The 12,960-nt window shown below is 50.9% G+C and overlaps 1 protein-coding gene across 1 annotated transcript in view; it reads left to right on the plus strand.

Annotated features, from left to right (window-relative positions):
• The window catches only part of MYO18B (myosin XVIIIB), a 200,197-nt gene that overhangs the window by 15,719 nt on the left and 171,518 nt on the right, over positions 1-12,960 (plus strand). Inside the window, exons 11-12 of the mRNA XM_015562824.1 lie at positions 853-916; positions 4,883-5,027. Of these exons, the coding sequence (XP_015418310.1) occupies positions 853-916; positions 4,883-5,027 (209 nt within the window). The remainder of the gene's footprint in view (positions 1-852; positions 917-4,882; positions 5,028-12,960) is intronic.

Below are 12,960 nucleotides of genomic sequence, written 5' to 3' on the forward strand. Positions count from 1 at the left end.
TGAATCCTCTTCTGCAGCCTCTGTTTCCTCCACTTCCTAATCTCAGAACACTGAAGGGCAGGCACGGCTCCCTGGTGACCCCCCACGTTGGGGTTGTCAGTTCTGTACTCCTGCATGGAGCTGGGTTCTGGGCATGGAGCTATTGACTGGAAGGGGCTCCTTGCAGGATAGACTGGGAAGGACAGGGCTGGCCGCTGCTGGCAGAGGATTCCAGGCCTCCTCGCCAGGCCCAGCCCAGTCCAGGTTGCTCTGTGCCAGTGGGCCTGACCCAGGTGAGTGTGGCATCCTTAGGAGCCAGGGTAAAGCTGTGTGTGAGGAGATGGGGCTGCCCCAAATGAGTTTCAGAGGCCTCGGGAGAGTGGAGAAAAGTGCTTGGAACATCTCAAACTCCTCAGGAGGTTAGGGTCATGCTGGGGACTGGCTCTACCTTTCTTTACCACTATTGCTGCCAGGCTGTTCCCTCATCCACAGTGAAGCTTCCAAGGGACAAAAACTGGTGTCCACTTTCACAAATGCCCTTCCTTTCTCCCATGCATTCATATGGCAAACTCCTATTCATCCTTCAAAACCCTGCTCTGAATCCCTTCCTTAGAGGAGTGCTGCCTGGTGCCTGGTCCCTCAGTCTCTCCTTTGTTCTATTCTGGCTCATCACTGGGGTCTGCTGGCTCTCTTCCTCACCAGAATGCCCATGAGATCTTTGAATCAGGGGCCATGGCTTTTTCCTTTCTGCCTCCCCAGCATTAACATAGGGCTTGGCACTGGGTAGATGCTCAATTATTTGTCAAGTTGAACTTCCAAATAATGGAATACAGATCAGGTCATGTGCACTTCTGGTCCCTTCTCTGCTTCTAGGACGGAGCTGTACCTGCACCAGATGGCAGACAGCAGCTCCTTCGGCATGGGCACTTGGTCTAAGGTAAGGACGGGGTCCTTCTGGGGTGCGTGTCGGGGTCTGTGACCCTGTGGCCAGGATGGGAGGGTGATGGAGAGATCTCCTATGTGACTCGTCTCCTTTGCCGCTGGGGTTTGTAGTTGGCAAAGGCTGGTCATGTGGGGAGGGAGGGGTTCCTTTGTAGGGTCTGGGCGTGCCAGGATGAGACACACAAAAAATAACCAGGAGGTGATTTGGGTAAAGGTAAGCGTGTGGGCTCTGGCGACAGGCTATCTGGGTTCAGACCCCAGCTCTGACACTCATTAGACATGTGACCTCAGGCATGGAACCAAGCCTCTCTGAACGTCTGTGTCCTCTTTGGTAAAATAATGATAGTAGTTGTGTCTGCCTCATGCGTTTATTGTGAGGATTAAATGAAATGACAGGGCTTGGCCTAAATCAGTCACTCAGTCAGGTATTCTTAGTAAATATTATTGGTGAGTCACGTGGGTAGGTGCAGTCAGAGATGGCTTCCTGGAAGCTGTGGCCTCTGATAGGACATTGAGCGATGATATTCAGCTGTGTAAGAAAACCAATTTTGTTCACTTGTTTGTTTATTCTTTTGTTCATTTGTTTATATTTTAACACATTTTTCTGAGTGACCCCCTTCCTGTCCCCATCTCTCGCATCTATAGTAGGTTTGTGCGAAGTGCTGGGATTAGGTTCCTCATCCGTGAATTTTTGCTCTAGCAGGAAAGACAGACATGGGAATTAATGCAATCACACGGGCAGAGAATACACCAAAGGTTGCAAGGATACAGTGGATATGAGAGGATAGATGAACGGAGGAACTGCTTGGCTTCAGTCAGGGGAGGCTTCTCAGACTCCACTGGGTACCACCCACAGACTCGCCAACTCAGTAGGTCTGAGGTGGACCTGAGACTACGCATTTCTCACAAGTTCTCAGGTGTTGCTGATGCTGCTGGTCCAGGGACCCCACTTTGAGAACCGCTGCAGTGGAGTCTCTGCAGTGGGTGGATGGGCTGGAGTGAGCCAATGTGGCTCCCCTATTGTTAAATTCGAGGGTTTAATCCACCCTTCTCCTTCCTGCCACCCCCTTCATGGGGGGTTGGAATGCTTAGTACATTCTTCTTTCAGACCCTACCTCCCCATGATCGCGTCGGGGGTGGGGAGGTAGGAGCCCAGACCTCGATGGCAGAGGAGGCGAGCCTGTCCCAGCATCTGGTTTTCTTGTTCAGCTCATGAGTTTTGGCCACGGCATCCATTTGCAGGGGGAGAGAGAAGCATCAATGATGAGAGAGAATCAGTGGGTTCGTCAGGTTTGAGCACGGGGCGGAGCCACTTGGATGGGGAGCTCCTGGCTCTGAGTGACGCCGTCCTGCCCTCCCTCTGCATGGTCTCCACGAGGTTCACCCAGTTCTTCAGGCACTGACGTTCCGTTTGCCATTTTGTCATTGAAGCCAGTCAGTGTTCAGCATTTGACTCCCATAGTGCCAGTCCTGGCCCCTGAGTGCTCTAGACGCAGTCCGGTTTAATGTGGACAGAACATTTGGGATTTCTTTTTATTTTTCCACTAAATTACCTGCAGCCTTTGGTTGACCTTGAGTCTTCGATTGCATCAGATAAACCCTGGGCATGTTGTGTGTTGAACATATATATATATATATGTATAAGGTATCAAGTGCACTAATTTTAAGTGTACAATTCGATGATGATTATATTCATAAACCTACAAGATCAAGATCTAGAATTTTCCTCATCCTGACGAAAGCTCCTTCCAGCCCCCTCCCCATCAGGGGTTTATTTTCCACCCCAGGATCACCGTCCTAACTTCTCTAACTGTAGGTTAGCGTGGCCCACAAAGATGGGATCACGCAGCGTGTTGGTCTTTTGTACCCAACAGTCGTGACTCACGTTGGGTCTGTGGGATTCATACATGTGGTTGCATGTATCAGTGGCTCGTTCTTTTTCATTGCTGCGTAGCACTCCATACCTGTCCTGGCTGTACCACCCTTTGTCTATCATTTGCCCGTGGATAGGCATTTGGGCTCTGAGTTTATTCCACTGATTTGACCAATTTCTGTTTTCACGAGTTCAGTGCAAGGACTGGCTTTATCAGGGCGCAGTGCGGAGATGTTGGCTCTCTAGAAGTTTAAGGAATGGTCAACATCTTCCTGATCCTAGTCGTTTTTGTCCCTCCATGTCTTTGGTCGCATCCAAGATGTGGGGTGGGGCTGGAGAGAAAAAGCAGCAAATTAGCTTTATTGGAAGTTTTCTCATTCTTCTCTTCGCATGAGCTAAGTGACAGAGGTTGGAGTCTGGCTGTAATTTAAAGTCAAGTGCTCAGGGCCGACAGTGGGAGCCATAATAAATGTGTTCCTACTGTTCTTTGGTGCCCTTTCACGGCTACTTTGAAATCTCATAAATAACCATGTTGGTAAGATGCCTTCCTTCCCTCTGTTTGCTCCAGTGGAGCAGCTGCGGTTGCTAGGTTGAGCTCCTGGTTGCTAGGGATTTTGTGGTCCTGTGGTGGCCCAGAAATATGATGGATCAGTGGAACATGCTTTTGCTATTAATCGAAATGTTTCCACAGCGAATCTTTCAATGTCCCTGCATGCTTTGACGTTGTCCCAATTGGTCAGTGATCCTTATAGGATTCTTTCTGAGTTAGAAGTGGCTTGAATGGATGGGACAGGTGGTCTGGATGGGGAATCAGGAAAGCTTGATTCTAGTCCTGTGTATCTGGTACTAATTTGCTGTGTGACTTGGGCAAGCGTCACCCCCTCTCTGGGCACCAGACTCCACCAGATTCAAGGACCTGACAGGTTTAACAGCCCACAGTTTATCACCTGAGCTCTGTCCAAGTGCAAATCAGTTCCTCACTATGGGCTGGTGGGATTCTGACAAAAGAATTCTCCTCCCCAGCTTACTTCCTCTCAGCCTTGCAGGCTTCTGGGCTGAGTCTCCTTGGCCAGATGGTGTGTGAGCGGGAGTTTCAGACTAATTTTAATATTCAATCAAACATAATTGGGATCATAAATCTAAAAAAGAAAAATAACGCTCTATAACCCATTAGCATTGGATCATGTCATTTTCTCATTCCTCCAGCTTAAAATCTCGGCGGTGTCCTGTCATTCGCACTGGGGGTGGCGCACAGGTTCCCTTTCGGTTGCTGCGGTAGCTCAGTCGGTGGTGGCTGCAAGGGGTGATGTCCCGAAAAGAAGCTGGACTCACGGGCTTACTGTGGGATCTTGATCGATTAGTGATGTCTGCCACAGGTCCAGGCATGTAGAGAGGGGTGTGTATTTGCCAGTCAAGGCTGGAGTGTAGAGCTCATGCCCTTTAATATTGTGTTGGAGGCCTCCCCATGCTCAGCTCCTCCCCTCTCTGTCGGCCCCACCTCCAAAAGTGCCTGTTCCGTGTCCATGTTCAGGGACCATCTGTTGTCTCCAGAGATCGCCTTTGTTCGTCTTGTTGCTCCTTGTACGTGTCAGGGCCTTTATAACATGAAGTGGGTCAACCCTGCCTGTTTATCTTTTGAACTCCAATCACAGTTTGGTCTCATCTTCTGTGACATTCTCTTTGGCCCCCCTGGGTGGGATTCATTAGTGCAGTCCTGCCTCCGGTGTCCCGTAGCTCCCCACCTATACCCGTATCCTACCACTTAGCCTGTTTCACACTGAGTTGCTTTTTTAAATCTCTTTTCACTTCTACATTGAGAGGCCCTCAAAGTCAAATTCTGGGTTTCGCTCATCTTTGCCTTCCCGGAGGCTGGCACAGAGCAGAGCCTCGCTAAATCTGCTGAATGGACACATGAATGAGTAAGAATCGTATCATCTTCCAAAGTCAGACAGAAATGACTGCCAACCGTCCCCGGCTTAATTGTGGCCAAAAAGTGACCACGCACTTCCCCTGAGACCAAGCGTGGCTTCGCATTGTGAGTTTCCACAACGATGACCTCTTTTTCTTCTTCTTTCCCTTTGCCCTCAGCCCGAAGACAAGCAGAGGGCAGCGGCCGCCTTTGCCCAGCTCCAGGGTGCCATGGCGACGCTAGGCATTTCGGAGAACGAGCAGCGAGCCATTTGGCGGGTGTTGGCAGCTATCTACCACCTGGGCGCAGCGGGGGCCTGCAAAGGTACGTCCTTCCTGCCCCGCTCCCCTGGGCTGCTGGCTGCCTCTCCATGAAATGGGGCGGGGGGAATCTACCATTGTCTGCGTGTCAGGGGCTGCTCTGTGGGAAGCTGCTGGGCACAGCCCAGGGAGAAGGCAGTGGCTGGGTTTCTCCAGCAAACCTTCCAGAGCAGTGCCGGCCAGTAGGACCTTCTGCGGTGATGGGGATGCTCTCTGTCTGCGCCGTCCAGCACAGGGGCCACTGCCCGCATGTGGCTGCCGAGCACTTGAAACGCAGCTAGTGCGACTGAGGAAGTGACCTTTAAGTGCATTAAGTTTTAATTAGCACAAATTTAAATGGTCACACCTAGCCAGTGGCTACTGTACCAAGCAGAGAGGCTCTAGAACATGGGAGAGAAGGTTAGGCCCGCAGAGTAAAGGTGATGTCTTCTATCTAGATATCTGGGAGACGCTCCCCACTACCTGCTACAGGTACCCAGTTATCGTGTTGTTGAGCCTGAGTAGGCGACGGTCCCAAGGCGGCCCTGCTCACATGGGCTCGTTCCCTCCAGCACTCTGCAGGTTGAGGAAGAGAGCGAGTCTTGCAAGTAGATGGCACCTTCCTTTCTATTTCTGTTGTCACACTTGAATCCTCTCTGCCTCCAATGCCACTAGAGGCCAAGGGAACCCCACCCCTCACCCCCACCTATTGACCTGTCAGCAGAGAAGTTTGATGCCTCAGTTCCTCCTCCTGGGCAGGTGGGATGTCCCCTCTGCTGTGGGCTCAGGGACCTGACTTATACCTGTCACCATCAGTGACGATAAAAGAGAAAGTCATATTTATAAATATTTTATTAATACATGATTATGGCGATAATTCCTCCAGCCTCCCCCCATCCCAGCATATAAATTACTTTAAGAGGAGCTGCCGTCAGTCTGCCTGGGAGGCCTGCTTGATGATTTACTTACTATATATTCTGCTTTGGAAGATTTCATAATAGGTTGCTCTAAAATCAGCTATTAAGAATTTCAAAGTCATATATAAATGTCTTCGCTTTGTGTCATAACAGATCATTTTGAAATATTCCATTAATCAGGGTGTGTGTGTTTTTTAATAATCTCCTTTCAGAGAGTCTGGCTTCCTTAACTTATTTCGAGAGCCCCGATCCTATTTTTATGCTTTTTGAGCCAATGAGATTCATTCAATAATCTGGTGAGGAAGAAGAACGCCATGGGCAGGCGTTGGGACTCGGCCTGTTGGGTGTGAATCCTGGGTTGGCCTTTCTCAGCCTCAGTTTCTTTCTCTATAAAATGGGGTTAATGATGGCACCAACTTTGTAGGCTTATTGTGGGGATCAAGTGAGTCAAGGCCAAAACATGTGGAGCACAGGACTTGGCTCATGGTGTGTGTGTATGTGTGTGTGTGTGTGTGTGTGTGTGTGTGTGTGTGTGTGTATGTTTGTGGTGTGTGTGTTGTTAGAAAATGGAGGCTCAGAGAGGGTGTGTGACTTACAGAGATCACACAGCTGGAATGTTTCAGGGTGAGGTTTGAAACCTCGGCTCTCTTCCTGCAAAGATTGCTCCACTGACCTAGACTTTGCAATGGGCCACTCACCCATTCCCTGTGTTCTCTCTTCATTCCCACAGCAACCCTGACAGGAAGGTAGGGAAGAAATTCCCTAGTTTTGGTTCAGGATGCTGAGGCCCAGAGAGATGGTGCAACTTTGCCAGGGTCACACAGCATCGTATAGTGGAGCTGAGGTTAGAATCAGTGCCTGTCTTCCTCCAAAGCCTCTGCTTTTCTCCTCTACGAGGCTGCCCAGCTGGCCCAGTCCTTGGGTGCATTCTGGGTGCCTGGATCTTCGCTTCACTCCTAACAGCTCCGTCTAATTTCCACCCAATCCTCCCATCTCCGTTCAACCTCTGGTCTCTGTTCCTCCATCTGGAAGGTCATCCTGATGAGCAGAATAGAGGCAGGAGAGCTCACAATCGGGGGTAAAGGCCAGGCCTCCGGGACCAGGGTGACCTGTGTTCAGTTCTCGTTCTCCTGCGTCCTTAGTGAGTCTCCTGACCTCTGAGACTCATTCTCCTCACCTGTAAAATGGGGGTGATGGTGACTGCTTCTTAGGGTCCTGGAGGCTTACAACATTTAATATAAATATATTACATTAAGCTCTGCTATCGTGATGATTATTGCTATCATTGCTATCGTTATTAATAGAATATCCGTCCACCATCCAGGGGGGTTTTCCTTGGTGAAGCCTGAGTCTGTAAGACTGACATAGGCGGGTCTCGAATCCTCTCCTGCCCTGCGGTCCTGTCGCTGTCAGGGATGATGTGGACTTTCCCCGGAAGTCTGAGGCTATTTGTCACTCTGCCCGCTGTCCATCATTACGTCACAAAAATGACAATAACGTTCAGAACCAAGAGTAACAAGGATGAGCAATGCCTGCCTTGATGGCCGCGTTGCTTTGCTTTCGTTTTTCTCGGAAGGCTGGTAGGTTTAATTCATTTGTCTTTCACTCAATTTGCCGTTTTGCTTGCTGCTGACCCCATTGCCTGATGTATGACGCTGTCAGGCCCATACATAACCCAGCGCGGGGCCGCGTAATGGGCTGATGAAGGGAGGCTGCCAGTCGGCCCGGCAACTCCCCGCCTGCCGTAATAAAGATGTCAGCCCCCAAACGGATGGGGCTGTAACCGGGGAGCCCCGGGGGGCCTGCAGGAAGGAGAGACAGTGGCAATAATGACAAGAGCCCAGCCCCCTGCTTTCTGCTGGGGGCACCCCGACATCCAGCAACCAGGGCACTCCAGCCAAGGATAGGAGGAGGTGGCCAGTCGCTCCCTGAGCTGGAGGAAGACCCCGTGTGCCGAAGGCCAGTGGGAATAGCAACAGTGATGCCACCAACATCAAGCAATGACTGTATATTCAAGTGGCACTTTTCAAAGTGTTTTACTATCTTTATTGTCTTAAAGCCACTGCATATGCAACACTGCGAAGTTGTCTTCCTGTGAAAAATGGGAACAATAGGGAAGAATATAGAATGAGCAACGTCTCTCCTCAGCCCCCAGATCCCTGCGTCCTCAGAGGCGGCCATTGTTAATGTTTAGAGGTGACATTTATTACAACGCAAGAGCCAATATGGATATACTGCTCTTAACTAAACTCTGTAGTTTACACAAGGGTTCACTCTCGGACTTGTACATTCCATGGGTGTTGCCAGATGCATATGACAGGTCCACCATGACATGGTCATGCAGGAGAGTGTCACTGCCTGGACAGGCTGGATTTTTCCCTGTTAAAATTTATTTCTAAATTTTTATCAATTTAGAGAGAACGGGAGGGAGAGAGAGAGAAACATTGATCGGCCGCTTCCTGCATGTACCCCAACCTGGAATCAAAGCTGCAACCTGGGCATGCGCCCTGACTGAGAACCAAACCAGCGATCCTTCAGCGCACGGGACTAAGCTCAACCAACTGACTCACACTATCCGGGTCTCTGATCCACGTTTTGATTTGAAGTAATTATAGACTCACAGGAAGCCGGAACAGCAGTCCATGGAGCCCCGTGAGCTTTCCCGTGGTGGCACTGTACCCAGCTGTAGTTAGCACATTATTAACACCAGGAAATGAGATGGGTGTATTACTGCAACCTAAATGATAGGCTTATATTCAGGCCTTTAAAATGTCATTTAGCTACATTGCACACATAACAAATATTTGGTTGGTGTCTTTACACAGATGGATCCACACCATCTCCATTTCTACGCTGTTTGCTCTTCTCATCTCACAGCGAGTCTTGGCCTCTTTGCACTTGGGGTCATCGTGATTCTCTTTGTGGACGGCAAGGGCTTGCCTGGAGTGGGTGGGCCTCCGCCTAGGTAACAGTCCTGCCAATCATTCAGGGCGCTTCCTGCTCTTTGGTGTCTAAGCCACCACACTGAGCATCCCTGTCTGTGGAGGTTGTGCCCATGAGGGAGGGTTTGAAGGCGTGGCTTCCTGGACGTGGAACTGCTGGGTCAGAAGTCTAACATTTGCATTTTCCTGGGTGTTTACACGGGTTGGCTCATTTAACCCTCCCAAGCCTCTAGGGTAGGCAGTGCTGTTACCATTCCTGTTTGTGGGTGGAGAAACCCAGGCTCAGAGAGGTGCAGTCACTAACTCAGGGTCACACAGCTCTAAGGGGCAGGAAACTGGACCTCTGCCTGCCGTGCACTGGGTCACTGAGGGTCAGAGGAAGGCATGGCACTTCACAGTGGACCTGCGGCCTCCACCTGGGGGCCGCCATCTCTCTCTGCCACTCCAAAACAGACACTTGGCCTGTCCTCTCTTTTCTTCTCTGATGTCACGTTTGTTTTTATACGTGGAGCAGGCAGGGCTCGGGGGAGCAGAGGTCAGTCCTCCATCTGGCGCTCGGCAACTGAGAGGAGCATCTCCCCTCCACCCCCCCCAGCTGCTTCCTGGCTCTAATGAGACAACTGCACACCTGTCCCAGGTGTTCAGTGCTCAGCGCACACCTCCATTTTCCCCAGGAGCATGGAGTAGGGTTGGTGTCTGGGCCCCAGCTGGTGGGACCAGCCTTCTTTCTTTGGGCCCTGGGTTAAGAGACATTGAGAGCCATTGAGTCAGAAGAAGCAGGACAGCTGCAGGCTGGGCAAGTTGGCTCCTCTGTGCAGAGGGCCTCGGATGGCAAGCTCAGCTCTCCAGAGCCTCACCTGCCCCGGGGAGACCTCCCTGCTGATGGCGGAAGCCAGGCACCACCTCCCATCTGCCCGGCCCTGGGACCTCCCTGCAGAGCTGGCAAGTCGACGTGCTGAGTAGGGGCTGAGACTGGCAGGCCTGACTGAGCCCCTCTTTGTACAGGGCAGGAGCCAAGGCCCAGAGAGGGGAAGGGGCTTGCTCAGCGAGGCTGCAGGAGAGGTGCAGGGACTAGAATCTGAGTCTCTGGACTCCTGGGCCTTTGCTATTTATTCGGCTCAGCCCCCTCCTGCCCAACCCCCTTCATCTTCCTCCTCCTCTCCTCCCTCTTTCTTTCCTTCTTCTCTCCTTTTATCACTTCCTTTCTGTCTCAGCTAGTCCCTCTCCACTTTCTCCTCTCTTTCTTCCTTATCTCTCTTCTATGCCTATTGGTTGGCAGGTCTCAGCTGTCCTGGGACACCAACCTCAATTTTCAAGACAGGATTTCAGTCTGGTCAATGGAGAGGAACCCAGACAGGGCATTGGTGATGCCAAGAGAAAATCCTAGCCAGGAGACACCCCACATTCAGAATGGTCAGCCCCACCCCAGGGCCTGGGACCCTTAAGCTCAATCTCGAAAACTGAGAAAAAATTGGGGAGGGTGCTCCAGGCAGAGGAACCCCACTGGGCAAGGCCTGGGGCCTCCGTGTTCCCATCAGCAAGGCACCAACATAAAGACCCCTGCTCTGGCCCCTCAAGACTGACACAGATCTCTGAGTAAGAGAGGATTAGCACTCGGCCCTACAACCTGGAGATTTCATTGCTCTGTCCTTGGACCCAGCAACCCCGAAGCCTGTCTCCTCCTGAGCCCAGCCCCACCCTCCTGCCTTCCTGTAACCACAGACCCCACAGCCTCCGCCCTCCCCCAGCTGGTGGCTTGGCTCCCTGCCCGACAGCTGGTGCAGCCAGGCCTATTCTGGGCCACAAGCAAGGATTTATTCTGTGTTTTCTAAGCATATTGAATTCATTCATTAAGCTGAAATGGCTGCTCTGGGATGTAAACAATTACATTTTTTTTAAAAAAGCAAAACCCTGGAGTGGCTGATGCTAAAAGGCGGCACTCCCCGGCAGCCCCACGCCTCTGGAACTAGGGCAGGGACCAGGTTTCAGGTTGGCCAAGCCACTCACTCACAGGCTGGCCTTACGAAGTCCTCTCCCATCTTCTCGGCCTGTTTCCCACAGAGCAGCTAACATTTATCCAGTGCTGATTGCTAGGCACTAAGTGCTTGGCCATCTCAACAACCCCTTGGGGAAGGTACAATTATCCCGTTTTATAGATCAGGAAACTGATGGTCAGAGAGGAGAAAGGACATTCCCAACGGGGGTGACCTAGATGCGCTCTGGGGTCTCTTTCAGCCTTCATCACCAGGGACTCCATTAACCTTTTGCTGGTGGAGAGAGAGCAGTGGCTCAGGGAAAACTCTAGTGTGAATGTCTGGACTCATCGTTCAGAGACAGAGCATAACAGCACTGCTAATGATGGTGGTGGTGATGGTGATGATGAGGATGGTAGTGGTGATGATGGTGGTGGTGGTGATGGTAGTGGTGATGATGGTGGTGGTGGTGATGGTAGTGGTGATGATGGTGGTGGTGGTGATGGTAGTGGTGATGACGGTAGTGGTGATGGTGGTGGTGTTGATGGATATGGTGATGGTGATGATGATGGGGATGGTGGTGGATATGGTGATTGTGGTGATGATTATAATGATGGTGATGGGGTTTATCCTGGCTTCTGCCCTGCTAGCTTTGTGGCCTCAGGCAAGTCATTCACAGACTTGTTACTGGTCCCACCCCCAGGTCTTTGCTCCTTCAGTCTCCTCTTGAGTGACGAGTGATGGTGACCCCATTTGGCTGAGGTCTCCATGATGACTTTCCTCCTCTACGTGGATCCCCTCCTTGGGGACACTCCCAGGCAGCTTCACACCCAATGTCTCATTTTTATCTTGAAAATGACCCTTTGGGAGAGGAGTCACCCCATTTTACAGAGACAAAAACTGAGGCACAGAGAGGTGAGATGCAATTAGTTCAGAAGACCCCCTACCCAGGCTCCCCTCTTGTAAATTTGCAATGCACATTGGCACATTCAGAGCTCTGAGAAGTCCTGCAGGAATTCAGCCCGTTTTGCTGCGTTTAATCGGATGCTGCCCTAACTGATTTGTTCAGCAAGCTGACTTCTTCCAGAACACCTGCTCATGGTCCCCAGAGCCCTGGGAGTGGTCTCTGTGTTGTTTCACCAGCTGCCAGGTTGTGGGCAGTGATTCCTGTCTGATTATGAGCAGCTGAGCAGCAGTTTATAGATGCTTGTTGACCAGGCCTTACAGGGAGCACTGACTGTGCCAGGGGTCCTCAAACTTTTTAAACAGGGGCCAGTTCACTGTCCCTCAGACCGTTGGAGGGCCGGACTATAGTTTAAAAAAAAAACTATCAACAAATTCCTATGCACACTGCACATATCTTATTTTGAAGTAAAAAAACAAAACAGGAACAAATACAATATTTGTATTTGCATGTGGCCCGCGGGCCGTAGTTTGAGGACCCCTGGTGCAGACGAACAAAGACCCTGGGACAGATGGCAGCTTTCTCCCAGGCGTGGCAGGTAGAACAATAGGCCACAATTTGTGGGGCAGCATGGCATCTGGGGGCAGTGGGAACAGGAAGAAGTCCTAAGAAGCAGGAAGAGACTTGAAGCTCTGGCCTCTGAGAGGGTTACGTTTTCCAATAGGAATTTGCTGGATGTCCCTGGGCAGAAATCTGAATGGGATCAGAATGTAAAGGGCAGGTCCTTTGCTAAGTGATCTCATTGAGGTCTCTCAGGAACTCCATGGGGGTAGATGCCCATTTTACAGAAGAGGAAACTGAGGTTCAAAGTGAAGACAGGTGGGATTTGAACCCTGGAAGTCCGTCTCTGGAGCGCTGCCTTTTCTTGTAGCATCTACAGCCTTTTAGGCTTATCTCTTCCCTGCAGGTGGCCCCCTCCTCCGGGGGCCCTGAATTGTAAGCCTCAGTGTGAAGCTATGTGAACCGATGAACCAGCATTATAAATAAGTCACCTAATGTTCAGTAAGTCAGCACCAGCACGGCTATTGTTGGAAAGAGAAATAACTTGGTTATTAATACATACAGGAGGCCACAGTAATTGATAGCAATTGAACTCATGGCGCACAGGGGACAACAGTCATGTTATTTTTTCCCCTCTCTCTCTGTCTCTCTTTGTGTCGAG

Source organism: Myotis davidii, unplaced genomic scaffold (assembly GCF_000327345.1).
Source record: "Myotis davidii unplaced genomic scaffold, ASM32734v1 scaffold478, whole genome shotgun sequence".
Lineage (NCBI taxonomy): Eukaryota > Metazoa > Chordata > Mammalia > Chiroptera > Vespertilionidae > Myotis > Myotis davidii.